The 16,338-nt window shown below is 37.6% G+C and overlaps 1 protein-coding gene across 3 annotated transcripts; it reads right to left on the bottom strand.

Moving 5' to 3' along the window:
* Window positions 1-565: 565 nt before the first annotated feature.
* YTHDF1 (YTH domain family, member 1) lies at window positions 566-16,335 on the bottom strand. Of its 3 annotated transcripts, none has more exons than XM_009893445.1 (6): window positions 16,294-16,320; window positions 15,851-15,875; window positions 14,929-14,934; window positions 14,285-14,364; window positions 8,206-9,732; window positions 566-2,046 (listed from the first exon to the last, which is right to left on the bottom strand). In XM_009893445.1, exons 1-6 carry the CDS (start codon window positions 16,318-16,320, stop codon window positions 2,020-2,022), a joined length of 1,692 nt encoding a protein of 563 aa, XP_009891747.1. In that variant the 3' UTR covers window positions 566-2,019. The 3 variants fall into 3 exon arrangements, with proteins under 3 accessions (XP_009891747.1, XP_009891746.1, XP_009891748.1); XM_009893444.1 differs by lacking the exon at window positions 14,929-14,934 and adding an exon at window positions 14,733-14,738; XM_009893446.1 differs by lacking the exon at window positions 14,929-14,934 and having other exon boundaries at window positions 16,294-16,335.
* Window positions 16,336-16,338: the final 3 nt, after the last annotated feature.

Below are 16,338 nucleotides of genomic sequence, written 5' to 3'. Positions count from 1 at the left end.
GGAGCTGAATTCATTTTGGCTCTGGAATCACCATTGCGAGTGTCCTGCTTTAACAACCAAAACTAACAGCAGGTGCTTTTATTAGATGGCAACATGTTCATGAAATGCAGTATTGCTTCAAAAACTCAGTTAAAAAAAAGATATTGAGTCAAATCACTAAAGTTAGAGTTGGGAAGTACAGCCAACTGCTGTAAGAGAAACTGTTCAGAGCTTTACTTCTCTTTTGAAGGTCCTTTTCTCATCCCGGTGACCTGTGTCTGCGATACTGCCTCCTGAAGGCTATAGGACAACTTCCAATTCTTTCTTCAGCTCCTCTACCATAGAAGGAGAAAGGAAAGTACACGTGACAGCCACTCTACACACATGTATTTCCTTTGAGGAATGGTAACATTCAAAGCAGCTTAAACGTCCTCTGCAGAGTCCTGCGAAAGCCTTCTGCAGCCATCAAGTGTGCTGAGAGCAAACACACTTCTCACATTAGACTTAATTCACGAGTCAGCATAAAGGGCGATTATAACACAGGGAGACAACTGAAAGTAGGGAAAAAATGAAAATGACATCAAACTTGCTAAATATGTATTGTTTATTAAGGCTTGTATTCTCCTAGAGGAAAAAGTTAATCTGATGCTGTCCATTACCCCTTACAGGCAGTAACAGTCCAGAGACAGAGTTATACGTTCTAAATACAAGTCTAAATGATACAGATTAAACTTTATTTAAATTGGAGGTCCTTTTGGAGTAAATAGTATTCAGAAGATACTTGCTTTCTAATATAGTAAAAGATCCTCTACAATAAACACGTGCAGATTCAGTGTGCTAGAGCAGCGGACATGAGCACCATTTCCATGCTTAATTGGAACTCCAGTTGGTGACAGGTTCTCCGACGGTCCCCTCACTCCACAAAAACATGACAGCAAATTCAGTTTCTTAAAACAGGTTTTTTTACTCATCCAACAGAAAAAAATTAGACATACACACTGTCAATTTTAAACATCTGAGGCATAATCCATCATATTATCCGTACTATTAGTTCCTACGTTAAAGCTCAGCATTATTGGTATAAAAACTTTAAATGGCATTAGGATCTGGGGGTGGGAGGGAGTAATGACGGGAAGGATTAAAAATGATCTGCAATTAACTAATAACACCTGAAAGCTGAAACAGGTTTAAACACATTGTCCAAAACCCCTGCAATGTTGATAGCATCACATTATTATTTAATTAAGCTACAAAAACCGTAAAGCAGAATTATGGCTGAGAGAAAGCATCTCGCTCACTCTCGGCAGGATATGGTATAACAAATGCACACTGAAGCACTGGTTAACAGAATGTGAAAGGGAAATATTTTCCAGAGAAACAATTTCACTGACAATTTGATTTTCTACTAGACAGAAAAAACCAACATGGCGCATTAGCAATTTTAAAAGTGTAATTGTACAGATAAATAAAGAGGCATAGCAGCTGCACAAAGTGATCAGAAATTTAGGGTTTTTTTCATTTCAAAAATTCTGTATCTTAAGAGTTTTTTAAATGACAAAAATCAATGCATGGTTTCTTACTTCTGCCATGACGAAAAAGGGTTTGGAAGGAGGATAAAGGAAGATTTGTCATGTATTCTTCATAATCTCTATGTCTGGCTAGGAACATAATTTGTGCCAAAATAAAGTCTTTGGGAAGCATTGACACTTTAGTATGCTCATGTATAGGTCCACATTAGGTTAATATAACTGTTTACCAACTTAAAAAAAATAAAAACAGACACACCTTTATTAATGATTTCTACAGAATTTTACATAGAAAAAAAAGATACAAATTAATGCAGATCCACTTGGGCAAAAAAACCCTACAACATACTTAAAGATGCGACAACTTAATTTCCCCTGCACGAGAAGATATATTGGAGCTGAAAGCTTTAGTTTGTCCTGATGCCAGGATGCAGCACCAGTATACTTAAATTTTGTTTCTCAGTCGAATTTAATATCAGTTCTAGTATATATATCAAACTGTATATGTTTATTCTTATTGTTTGTTTCGATTCTGACGTTCCTGCAAAGACAAAAAAGTTGAAAGTTAAGAAAGATTTTAGTCAAATGAAAAAGAAAAAAGTTTTTCGTAGCATAACAGCACTGATGTGAATCCAGTCAATTATACACTTTGTTAAAACATTGCTGCTACATTTTATATATATACTGCATATACCCGACAACCCCAAGGACAATATTAAGTGCAGCTTCAAGCGCAATAGCTGAATGAATACCTGCACAGTCACTTCAAACTGACAGCAGAGAAAGGTCACCCTAAGAAATGTATGGAACATCAACATTCCTAAGCAGAAACAGCACCTGCAATATTCTACTTTCCTTATTATTGTAGCTAGTGCAGTAGCACAACCAATACAAGAGCAGAAAGTAGATGGTAGATTAGTGAACTCCACAGAAGCCGTATAATTTTGAAGCACTCAAGTGACTTTGGAGTTTAGTCACTTTTTTTAGTAAAAGTAGGATTTGAGCTCTCTAGAAATTCTCTTCCTAATTCTTCCTATCTGTTGAACTATTCTATGAGGGACTGTGAAATACTTCACAAGTCAGGGAAAAAAACCCAGTATCATCAGGTGGAAGAAAAGTTATGTGCTTTCGCACGGTCCGGTAAAAACCAGCATGGCTAGACTGAACAACCCAACAATTTCTAAAAGCTTTCTAGTACAGAAGCCAGTGGGCTCTTCGAAGTCTCTCTCAAAAGTTTCTGCTAACCACAAATACTGAAAACAGCTCAAGGTGATCTAAGGGATATCTGCAGGCACCCCTCAGTTGCTCTACGTCTGCATCTGACTAACTTGTGGTCTGCCAGCAGCAAGTAGTCACGTCTCCGCTGTGATTTAGAGCGGAGGCTCTGCACAGGGCATACAGAGATGAGGGGAGTAATGTGAGAACAAAAGAGGAGGAACTTTTTCAGGAATTGTTTCAGGTGCCCCATAAGTTGCAAAACCTGCAGAAGACAGCAAGATCAATTGAGTAAAACATGTTGCTGTATCTTTAGGCCAGTGCATTTTGCCTTGTAAGACACCATGCAGATCGAGTAGAAAGGGTTCTGCCTTGCTGCTTTCCATTTTATCCTAACAGTGTTTAAAACAGACTGCATACTGCAAAACAGGCGTGTAAAGATTCTGTGTGTACTGTACTCGAATGCATCAATATGGTACCAAATCCTACTTCAAGCAAGAAAATTGTGAAATAGCTTAAGCATAAACAACAGTCAACTCTTCATCTAACCTCTTCAGATTTTACTTGTTTTGTGGAATCTTTCTGTATAAAATTCATCTCAGAATTGTTTCTGTTATGATGTAAAGCTTATTTGCAAATATACCAAACATTATAAATGTAACAGACTGTATTTGCTACTTCAGCTGGTCACAGCATAAAAACAGAAGAGGTTTTTTTAAATGGAATATATTGGTTTCTGCCTCCAGGCAGAATAATGTTCATATTTTCATAATAAAATCAAGTCAACAAAGTCTAGTATAAATTATTAATCTATGATTTAAGACAGAAGATAGCAAAACTGTTTTACCAAATCAACAAATCAGACCATATAAAGTGGTATAACTTTTAAAAAAATAATCTATATTCCCTCTATCTTTTAACTGCTGACTTACAATGAACTGTCAATGAAAGCCATTTCTTAGTGGTAGAGTACGACAACATATTAGGTGTTTTATATTCTTAATGAAAAGAACTTATGGCTGCCTGACATTTCAAACAACAGGTGGTTAGAAAGCATCTAAACCAATCATATCAACCCCATTTTGAGGCTTCCAAAAAAGTAATTGTCTCATCCTACTTCCATGTCTAAGGTGGCAAATCCCCTTTACTCTCTGCTTCACTGCCCCACCGTGCGCTCATCAGCCCATTCTTTCCCATTGCCACCTCACATAACTTACTTTTATTTTTCATTGTAGTCACCCACTGAGCCTCATAATCCCACTTTCCTCTATTCTCATGGACTAGTCCCACATAAATAGACGACAGACGACATGAGACTTCTACCTGGTACCTAGAAAGTATGCTCGTGGCATTCAGATTCAGCACAGGCTTTATAATTCAGTAAAAAGTGCTATTTATTAAGCAAGTTATTAAGCAGTTCCTCCTACCTTGCTGCTTGCTTTCTCTCTCGGGGGCTAATCTGAGTCTTCCTTTTAAAAAGTGTCTGACACCATGTAAACTGACGGGAAGGAAACTGACGCAACAATTCTTCGTGCTCTCAAGCATGGCTGCTTTTTAGAAGCTCTAACTCTCAAATTCTCTTCCTTACTGCTATTTAGCACTACTGCAAGCAAGAACAAGCAGTTTTGTAAGCAACTAACAAAGCGTTGTTCATTTTGGTTCTCAAGATCCATTTGGAGCCTTCAGTTTCTCTTCTCCAGGGGAATACTCTGATATCTCACAGGGGAGCTCCTGTTGAATACTTCTGCTTCATGGCATTAATATGTATAGTCTTCAGACACAGGAAAAACTGGTTTTCACAAAACCAGCAGAACCTTCCATTTTAGACACTCATCCCTGTCAAACTTCTGTTCCCTTCCCCTCAGTCTGAAGTAGCTGTCAACGTTCCCACCAAACTTTATTTGTTAACATCAGTGGGATGAAAGCATTCACCTTCTGACACAAAAATATAAGTGTTATCTTTGTATGAGGAAACACAATTAGTCTTAAAATATAGATGTTTTTGAATTACAGTTCTGGAGGAAGGACAACATTCCATCCTTAAGAGTTCTGTGTCAATCAACGTGTTCACACAAAGCATACTGAAAGAAAACACACAATGCTAGAAGAAAATGAGTATTTTTAAGTGCCAACATGCACTAGCTAACACTTTGCAATATTTAATCACCCAAAGGGAGAAATGGTAAGCTTGGCAATTCAAGGGCTTTCTGAGACTACTCAGCTCTTCCAGCACAACACAAAGGTGTAGACCTTGGAATAGCCAAGTGCCTTGACACAGATCAAAGGTGACAGCACAGCAGTCCACTCCAGTAACTGTGACCATCTAGTCAAATACAGATTTATGAAGACGAGCTGCTGACAGCAGATCAACCCATCTGTCCTACCACATGAGATGCAAATAAAAATAACAAAATCTGCAACAAGTTTATTTTCTTTATAAGCTTTTAACTTTGGAAGACAATTTTGTTAAGACTATGCAAGCATGTTCCTAGGGAACATTAGTGATGCCGCATTATACTGTATTTTCTTTTTAAAGAAGCTCTCTCACACACGTTGCAACTTTTTCACATTGTAAGAGCACGAGCTTTGATCACAGAATTCGCTCTCTTTGTGGACACTGCAGCGGCCCTGGAAACTCACTGAGAAATGCTAGGAGGCTCAGGAGAGACATCACGCCACTCATATTTTTGCTATTTCATTCCAGACACCAATATCTTTCTACTACTCCTTTCCCAGGTTCTGGGTCACCAGACTGGGCTTCACTAGTTTATTACTGTGGCAAATCAAAAGCTGGACTTACAGCCCAGCATGAACAAATCTTCCCTCGATTCGAGATGATGATACAGCCATGCTGGTAACTCTGATGCATCTTTGGCACTTCAGTGAATTTCACCCAGCATTATACCTGCCTAATCCTCCCTCGATGACTTGGTGTTAACTCAGAGGTTCCTAGAGCAGTTAAACTCAGAGAAAACACACTGGATCTCACACAGCACACATTAGTTAAGGAAACACTGGCTAGCAGCAAACGCTAACCAGCTAAAGAAAAGAACAGAAATGCTACCGGTTTGTATTATACAGATTATATGAAGTTATTCTTCCCTACTAAATATTTGTATATAAATGAAATTAAAAGCATTCAAGCCTTCCACGTAGATGTTTAAGAATGTAGTCCTTTGTCATCACAACAGTGGTGAAATGGAAGCACAAAATTTCAACATGTGACTTTACTGCTAAACAGAGTATATTGAATAAAAAAACCACAGCAAATTGAAAACTAGTGAAGATGGCACATATATAATGATCTGAAAATGTCATGAATTCATAAGATATGTTAACTGGCAATAAGAGTCTTCAAAAATTATTGTCATAGGAAGGCTAACTTCGCATAAGAGGAAGGCTTCAACTTCAATAGCACATACTTCTCAACAATAAGAAGTTTAAGTGTGTGCATATCCTGCAAAGAAACTCTTCCAGTAATCAGACTTCTAAAATTATCGTAGTCAATGAAAGGGAAAATATTAACTTCCAAGACAATGGTTTTATAGAATGCAACCCGACAAGCAGTGTCTTATTTTTCATTCTCTCACTGGTGATCTGCTTTACTATCTAGCACTATTATCTCCCTCAGTGTACTTCAATTGTCTGTATATTGTCCTATTTTCTAAGCTATCTGGAGGAGTCTAAGAAACGTTAAACTAGACTTCAGAGTTTATTTTCTGAATGCGTCATACAAGCTAGAGCCTTGGTTTTAAGTGAGGCAGAAAAAAAGCGGTTTTTTGAAAAACATATCCTGTTATAAAGCAGTGACCTGGCCAAGAATATTCTACCAGCACTTGAACTGAAAGTGAGAAATAGTTGTGTATACTAAAACAACCCAAAGCAGGATCAGCCCCATGAGCTACTACAAAGCGAAAGAAGTTCAGCACTCCGTACGCAGCCGTCTAGTCCTTCCTCAGGCCAGTAAGTTAACTGTTCAAGACTAGCTCTCCTATCACTTTCTCAGTGGTCTCACTCCTCAAACACAAGTTATTCTCCCCTCCAGACTCAGCAACAAATCACAGGAACACTCAGCATTAAAAAACCTAAAACAATCACCCCCATACACTGTAAACACTGGAGAAGGGAACTGAGGCCTTTTGACCTATTCGAGATTCTCTCCTACGTAAGGGAACACCTCTCTTCAGGCTACAGGTTCCATTAAATATCGGATTGCTAATTGTCCACTGAAGGAATGAAGTGCTGAAGTAAAGGCTTTCAGGTTTTAGCTTGTGGAACCCCACAGGGAGTACACATGAAAAACTTTGAATCTTAAGCTCCCCTTCCCTGCTGTGTTGAGGTATGCTCTGCACATTGTATCTGACGGCTAGGAAAAGTTGAGCTAAAAAGTTTTTAAGACACTGATGTCCTTTTCTCTCATAATAATCATAAAGGGTACACGCCACGAAGACAGTTTAAAGCAATTTTATCTGCACTTTTAAAAGGCAATAAAACCTTTAAAATGGCAACTTCAATTTAAGCTCCAGGAACATGCATTAAGTCTGAGCTGTACTAAACTAGCCTGTCAAATAAACGCTTTATTTGAAAGGCTATGCAAAAAAGTCTATGAACATTGCCAATATCAAGCAACTTTAAGCGTTACTTAGCTAGTAACTACACATTCTGACACCTATTATTTTGTCAGTCCATTACTTCTAGACTACCTAATTAGAGAAAGGCACTCTTGAAACTGAGGTCATGGGATCGATAGGGACAGATGTCTCTTGCAGTAGACTTAGAGCCATGAAAACATATTTAAGTTTTTACTACACTTTCCCAATTACTGCCCACATTTCTCTTACTACACCTTCACTCAAAAGTTCTTTTCAAGAATTACTAGACAGGTTGGACCTGGGAACCGAAAACCTTTATTTACCCAAATAATAATACATGTGACTTCAGCAGCAGAAACGCAATCTTTCTAGCAATATTCCAGCAATTTTATGCAACTCTTTCTTCTCCAGAGAAATTAACTGCACAAACAAGATCAGGCTTCTTGCTCTTAAAGGCAACGTACAAATTTCAAATGCCAACACAGGTATCAATTTTGATAGCTCGGTTCCAGTCAAACAGTGTTAAAACACCACCTATTTATAAGGCAAAAACCTTAAGTGGCAATCATTGGCAGAATCCAATTCTGAAACAGAAACTATTTTCTAGTTTATTAACGATTTTAAGACAAAAAAATAACTCAAAAAAACCCAAACATAATGTCCTTTACCTGCATTACTGCTTAACTTTCTCCTTTGAAACCCATCAGATATGAAATTGTCACAGATAAATAAGCATCAGTTTGTTTTTGGTGTTGCTAAACACACATAAAACCATTGAGTTGAGATGTATTAAAAATATTTCGAATTCCTACTTACATTTTTTCCACCATAGCAGCCTTCACATTTCATTTTCCCCATATCTGTGTATAAAATAAATTTTTTAATAAGTTTACCTTCCGCACCACCTCCTCCTCTTCTTGGCGCTTTTCATAATGAGAAAAGTCATCAAAGATGGAGGTCGTGTGCTTGTAAGTAGCAATAATTTTAAGCACTTGTTTTGCTTTTTCTAAGGGCACCTCCTGTGTATCACGGGAGTTTGTAACGGGTTTGTTGTCATTGTTCTCCAGCCTGATGTGTCGGAGCTGGTTGTTGGGCACATCCTTCACAAAGATCCACTTGACATCAAATTTCCCCTTCCATTTGTCCTGAGACCAGACACCTGCACTGGTGCCATAGTCCACAGGTGATTTCATCTCTGCTACTCCACAGAAGTGTCCACTGCCATTGACACTGAACAGCAAGTAGACTGGACCCTTGCTATTCATGGACCGAAAAGCACTGTCCAGGCGTTTGTTGCCATGTTCTGTACTACACCAAATAGAATACTTAATGGAACGATGAATATCATCCTCAGAATAGCTCTTTATTATGAACACACGTCCATTTTTAAGGTTCCATTCAAAATCTTTAGGGTTATAGCTGTGAGCAGCTTTCAGTTTTTCAAGAACAGGATGGGACTCGCCACTTGGAACAGGGTTAGGCTGTGTACTGCCAGCTGAGTTGCTGTCATTACCAGTTCCTCCACTTTGACCAAAAGCTGCATTTCTGTTGCGAGGAGCTACCCAGCGATTTTGGGGTGGCTGCTGAGGGGTCTGATACTGTGGCTGAGTCAATGGAGGAGGTTGAGTTGGAACAGGCTGAACAATTTGTTGCTGTGGCTGTGGGACAGACTGAGGAGAAGGTATCTGCTGTGGGGCAGGAACTTTTGCCACAGGACCCTTATTGTCCCAAGTACCTATGTCCATATTATGCTTTATAGGTGGAGGAGGCAATGCTCCTCCAATTACAGGTCCAGTTTTTGTTTTCATTTTAGGCTGTGGTTTCGCAGGCTTGCTAGCTATAGCAGCCCAAGAAGTTGGTTTAGATACTGGCAAGTTTACATTAGATCCACCATTACCAGAGAGGGCACCTGTCATCCCGGCACTGTTGACAACAGAACCTACTGTCTTCACCGCAGACGTTGTAACATCTCCACCAATCTTAAGTCCAACCATGCCCTGTTCAATACTGTTCATTCCAGGAGCCTTATTTAATGTATCATTATGAAATCCCGTTTGTCCATCCACAATGGTACCGCCCAGCGAACTAGGTGGGTAGCTGTAACTGCTCCCATAAGCTGAACTTTGAGTCTGCTGTCCTTGGGATCCGCTTGTTCCCCAAGCTGAGAAGGCAGGATTTTCAGGGAAGAAGTTAAACCTGTGTTGATAGATATTATTTCCCAGACCCCCAGGCTGTCCAAAAACAGCATCGTGCATAAAATGGTGATCTCCATTACTGAGCTGTCCATAGGTGGTGAGATACGGGATAGGAGGATCTCCTCCAGTAGACCATGGTGCTTCACTGAGAGAATAGGGGAACCCAATAGATGGTGGATAGTAACTGGACAGATAAGGATCAGTCATTGATGGATAGCTACTGTTCTGTTAAAGAGAAAAAAAAAAGGTAACTTCAGATATTAAAAACTTCTTCATTTATAAATAGCCACAACACTGTTCATCACCAAATCGAAAAGAACAATAGAGACAAGGTAATTTAATTTCCAATTACAAGTCTTTGTTCATACTCCAAGAAAGATTCAGGGCTAAAACGCAGCATCTGGGTACTTACAATACACCTCAGGATGAATGTCTCACAATGAGGTTAGCATTTGAGATTTTGAAACCATGTAAGCTTATTTACATTACTAAGGGTATTTAGTAGCTTCTTCTAGAATCATTTAATCTACCAATACTGCAAAATATTTCAAGGATCTTATATAACAATGTATCTGGTATCTCACAGAACTAAGGATATTTAGTGTTTCTGGGCCACTACACAGGAAAAGTTTTAGATGAAATTACTTTAATATGACAGCACATATAACAGAAAACATGACTACAGTACTCATTATGGGATTGCTTTGAGGGGGCAACAAGCAAAACATACTTGAAGTGGTAAAACATACAAAGGCTACTTCTGACACAGGACCACAGTGAGATCATACGCTAAGCATGCCAAGTTTGCTGCAAGTAGACCCAACAACTACAAACTGAAATTAAGGTGACTGGTATACTAGAGACAAATATATGCCATCCAAATTGTCTGAGAAAGACCTTATGCAGCCTTTTGCAAAAGTTTCTTCCTCCCTCAGCAGTAAAGTCACAAATGTGCAAGACTGTTTCTGACTGTCCTTCCAAACTGGCCATCTTTTCCACTCTATGACCTAAGAGATTGACTGGTTATAAACCAGCAGACCCTCTTTGAAATTCCAGCTTTTCCTCCCTTTCAGCTGCTTCTTAGACCAAGCTAAGAAGCCTTTCCTTCCACTCTAAATCTGTTCCTCACACCTGATTTTGAAGCATTCCGTATGTTTCTTATATTCAATAATGCAAAAAGAACAAATACAGAATATTCTAAACTAGGTTTTATTCTTCTTTAAATAAACTTGAAGTATATGTATTGGAGACATGCCAAACTGTAATTACCAGTGAGGGGGAGGGAAGGTCAACATCTCCTGTTAACGCATCAATAGTTGCTAGCTTTTCCTTACTTATGGAGAAAGATTATTTTAAGAAAAGGAACTAAGATTTCTTTCAAACTGCAAGATTTCAAACTTGAAAAAAAAAAAATTATCTGCAAAATCAGCAAAACTGCACTGGAACTTCAGTTATTTTTCCAAAAATCAGATTATTTCTCAGCTCATTCAAGAAGTGAAGTATAAAAACTCCCTGCTGAAGATAAGCACAATACCCTGATACAGTAATTTGTATTGCTCATTTTTCAATGACACCTTTCCATGACACCCCAAAGCAAGAGTAATTCAATATCCTTACTTTCCATATACAGAATGATACTATAAAATGCCACCAAGACTGACATACAGTTCTGCAATCACTTCTGAGATTTAAACAGCCTAAATCCAGCGTTATAGATTCAAAAGAAATAATCTCTGCCGCTGTTCATGCTGCCTTTATTTACGTGCAAATTCTATCATTAACAAGAGGTACACAATCCACCTTCCTATGAGAAGATCCTCTACAATGCATTACATTTTCTGAGATTCCCAAGCTAAAATAATCAATATTTGGCATATGAAACATTATTTTTCTGTAAGACTCTACTTTGAGATTGCTATGTGTTATAGCTCAACGTGTTAATATTGAGAAAAATGTAAAACCAAATGCAGATGAAAGGAAGGAGACATAAATAGTTCTTCGGAGATAGTTAGGTTCATATATTCTACAGATTTAGAATTTATTAAGACCAAAAAGAGTAAGACTAGAGAAAGCAGGTGTTTTGTCCTAAAATATTTATGCTAAAGAATTCCAGACAATTCCCGAGACTATTGCCTCCTGTCACACACCCTGTAAAGCTTCCACAAGGATTCTAACAAGACTATAGCGAAGTTTCAGCAGACATCCTCACAAAACATTCAATCTATTTTGACTGGCTTTATGCCAGAGTGTGTAAAAGAAATCCTGACAGAAGTCCTTCACTGCAACAGCAGTACATTTATTTCAACAAACTTATCCTTGACCTTTCTGCACCCTTCCATATCTTTTTTTAAATTTAAGAAAAAAAAACCCAAACCCAACCATTCTTTTAATTAGGAAGGGAATCCTTTCTCCCAAAGTACACTGTGTGTAGTAATTCCCTGTAACTTATGAATAATCTTTTGGTTCTGGAAGACATTACATGGGGGATGCCCTTCCTGCTTTGAAGATAACTGTATATGAATACTCTGCTTCACTCAGTTCCCTTTAAAAGCACTTTTACCATGCTCTGTAACAAAAAGCTATCCCCTCTCAAATTTGATCTGTACTAACTACTGTCACTTGGATACTAGAACCTTTATGGAAAGAAAAGGCAGCACTGCTACTTAGGAACAGTTTTCAACAGAAAGATGGAAGACATTTGTATTTTACTTCATTATATAACATATTCAAGACTCATTTGAAAGACTAATTTGTATTTTAAAAATATGAAATTAACACAGTATTACCAACCTACATTTGATCTTCGATGTCAAGTATATTGTTGTATTAGCTGGGGTTTTAATTTCTTAAAAGTATTTTAAAATATCCAGTTGGTTTCAAAACTTATTTTCTAAGTCATTATATTTTACAGTAATTTTAACAGGCTAAATAAATCTGACTGAATAACTAGATAATAAGGCTTTGTTCAGAAACATAGTTGTCTACAGTACAAAATCTCACAGTCCTAATTAATGTTACTGTCACTTTCAGCTTAAAATTTTAAGACGACCTACACAATTGTTTCTTGCAGCATGCCAATTTCTTACTGCAGCATAAATAAATCGGTCAATGGAGCTACACTTCCACGTAAGAAAACTTTATTAGAATTATGGAAATTCTAACAGTCATAGCAATTTTTCCATTTAAATGTAATAATTGGTCTTGCTGACAGCTAAGACAAATTTCCTAGAATTAAACTATAATAGATGGTTCTACATTTTTTCTACATGAAGTTTAATGTTCAGTATATTTCACATTAGAAAAACATATCTTGGTTTTAAGTAATTAAAAATTACGTACAAATGTGATGAAGTACAATTTTTAAAAAAAAAAAGGTAAAAACCTCAGTTTCTTACAAAATTAATTTTGCATTAATAAAAGAAATTTTACTTCCTTTTTTTCCCCCCACATATTTTCCCCTTTTATCCCAGCTACAGTACATTAATTCCAGAGAAGAGGGAATGCTTCCTATTACTTAATTTTAACTTTGTATAAGTCTGGAGAATACATCCATGCTGCAGAAGACTAGAAGCGTAGCTCGGGAGCTAGAACCCACACGACGCAGAGCTCAGAAGACAATTCACGTTGTCACACGTACACGGGTCCTGCCTTCCACAGTGGTATGTCTCGATTGCTTCCACGATGGAAACAAGCTCAAGTACATCTATATTGGGCTAAAGCTTGCGCCCTTCCCAAAAGCCACCATTATGTAAAACAAACTTGTAACATAGTTCCATCTACCTGACCGCCCCAACAAAAATGTTTAATACACCCTGAAGGTAACCGATACACAGTATATGAGTTGATAATGTTTGCTCTAGCATTCAAGATTAAATCACAGTTTCCCAAAATGAAACAGAACAGCACATTACATGCTAATTTTTATTTTAGCATGTCAAATAGCTTTCATTTGCAAGCAAGTTCAGTGATGTCACCAATATTAACAGTGGCATCTATCAGCTTCAAGCTGAATTATAAATTTCCCTTTTAAAACATAACACTTAGCCTTTCTGCCAAGACATAACAATGTACCTCGTTAGGTCTCTTTCTGAAATTGTATTTTATATTTGTGAAAGAAAACTTTTTGGATGTCCAGTTTCCGTACATTTTGTTCACTTTAAAGACTTGAATGTTAAAACAAAAATTACTTTGATTAAGAAATATTTTCAGTTATAACAGTATTTAAGCCATGGATGTTATTTAACATACGAGAGTTTACATTACAGTGCCTCGCTCTTAAAATTTTTAATTCTTAAGATATTTCAGGGGACATGAAAGAACAACACTGTTCGTTGAAGTGTAAAAAGCAAGCCGGACAGCTCTACAAGTTATCTAGAAAGCATCAAAACCAAATTTCAACTGCGCTAATTTCTAGGATTATACAAATTAGGAGAGCCCAAAAGCCGAACCTTTAGCCTCCCACATGCAGTCCATCTATCAAAGAACTGTACGATCAAATTGTCCGTCATAGTCCAACCATATCAATAACCTGCAATTTGAGGAGCAATCAGCAGACACTAGTTGGAGCATTAACTTCATTTTCACTTGTGGCCATCTGGATATGCCGAGTAATATTAGCTTTGTGAGCACAATCGCTAGTTGTATTCCCAAGTAACACAATATGCTAGTCATTTCTTTTTCCATTTCTATTTAAGGAATTTGCTCCCTCAACACAATCCTATGAATTGAGTGCCAACAGCATGCCTAAGAAAAAAACCTAAGTTAAAAATACACTAACCTGATTTGACTGCCCAGAAAGGTAAGGTTCAAAATCGTTGTCATGAACTGTATCCTTCTGATGTAATGAACCATTTTGTACTAGAAGAAAAAAGTTATAACACATTATAATACTGCTAAGTAGCATTTCAGTAAAGAGTTCTACCCTATGGTATTTTATGAAAAGCCATATTGCTTCTTCACAGCATGAATACTCATAAAAAGATCAAGGAACAACAATTTGTCCCCCAAACAGTTCCTCTTCGTATTATTGCTTATAAAACTAAATTTGAGTAAATTAAAAAAAAAAATAAATCCACAGGCAAGAGTGAATAGACAATTCCTGTGAATTACCTCTGAACCAAAAAATAATTACTGACAAGAATTTTGTGAAAAAGCATCTATTGTTCTGGTCCATAATTAGAATTCTCAGAAATTAATTCACAGTTCTCCCAGCATGTGTTATTCACTGCTTGCTGAAGTTAAGTTGGCTAAAATCAGATGAGGTGAGGTTACATTCAGTTATGAAATACTGACTTGTAAGTGCCTTGATATCCTGACATTTTCAGGAAAATTTAAGTCTCAACTTTCTCATTGTAAGAGAGATACCTGCCATAATCAAAACCCTACTTAAGCAGAAATTAATGACTGAAAAGCATTCAAAACCCATTACTGAAAGATACACAAAATCAAAACTGTTACTCGGTCACTTCAAATAATTTCATTTGCGTTAAACTTAAGAAAGCAAGGTCAAATACATTAGGTGATAATTACTTTGTTTACCCATTTCATAGGACAGCTAAACTAAAGTAATGCTACACCAAACAGAATGTTTAGCAAACAAGTGTGGGAATGTACCAGAATATTTCTGCAAAGTTTGTCAGAGAGTAGAGGTAAAAGAGTATTTATAGACATAGGAAACAGTGTCAAACTTTCTGTAACTAAAAGTAGCTGGATTTTTAAGGCAGGTTAAGTTACATTAAAAAGCATTTCTAAGTTGAATACTGCTAGTTTCTAAGCCAAAACAGTTACACACATACTAGAAATCACAGTAATAATCACGGCATTTTCTTAGATGACTTTTTATTACGTTTAATTTCAAATGAAGCAAGGGAGTTATCAAAAAAAGCTTATTATCTCATCAGAGATTAACTATTTTTTATTTTAAATTCCTTAAATAATTTATATATGACAGCTGGAACATCTATCAGTCAAAAGCAGACCAGTAACACAATTGTATTCATATAGCAGGAAAAGACTATGCAAAAGCATGTAAAAATATATATTGAGTAAGCATATCTTTGTGACTTTATGCAGAAATCTGCTTTATTTCAAGGAAATGAAGAGCATTATTGTTTATACTAACAGATAGTCCTTCCCACTCTAAACTCAGTAGCATGAAGTGGGATGCAAACAAGCTTGTACGAATAACAGTTTATGTTCTTTTTGAAAAAAAGCACAACTTCCTTTGTTCCAGATGTTATCCATATGGACTAACAGCAATACCTTTCTGCTCACCTACAGGTACCTGCATAATTCATCTATTACAGTAACAATATAAATGACCAGAACTCAACATGATCCTCACCTTTATTATCCTGTCCTTTTGGTCTCTGGGAAGCCATGGCACATGATTGGGTAAAGAGAAAAAAGAAAAAAGAGGGGAAATAAAAAAGTTAATTTTAGAAAAACCCTTATATTGTCACTGCAGGACACACAGTTTTTGAGGCGGGATAAGAGGCTGATAGAAATGGCTAACAACACATCAGGGCTTGTTTAAACCGGGGTTGACGAGCATGTTTCACGGAGCGTGCAGCACCGGCCTTCCTTAGAAATGGCCACGGCTCTCCAAAGGCAGCGGGAACGTGCTGTGCCCACGAGGGAAGTTTAACGTGAAAGATTACGCTCCAAGGAAGCCGGGAGGGAGAGCAAAAGCCTCTCCCGGGCCAGACGCATGCACCGGCCTGCAAGGGAAACCCCCCGCCCGCGGGCGAGGATGAGGCAGGCCCCGCGCTTCGCTTCGCCGCTTACCTGAGGGTCAACGCTTGTGGCAGACATAATTCATGTACAGGGCTG

Source organism: Charadrius vociferus, unplaced genomic scaffold (assembly GCF_000708025.1).
Source record: "Charadrius vociferus isolate BGI_N301 unplaced genomic scaffold, ASM70802v2 scaffold259, whole genome shotgun sequence".
Taxonomy (NCBI): domain Eukaryota; kingdom Metazoa; phylum Chordata; class Aves; order Charadriiformes; family Charadriidae; genus Charadrius; species Charadrius vociferus.
This window is presented reverse-complemented; position numbering and strand designations above follow the sequence as displayed.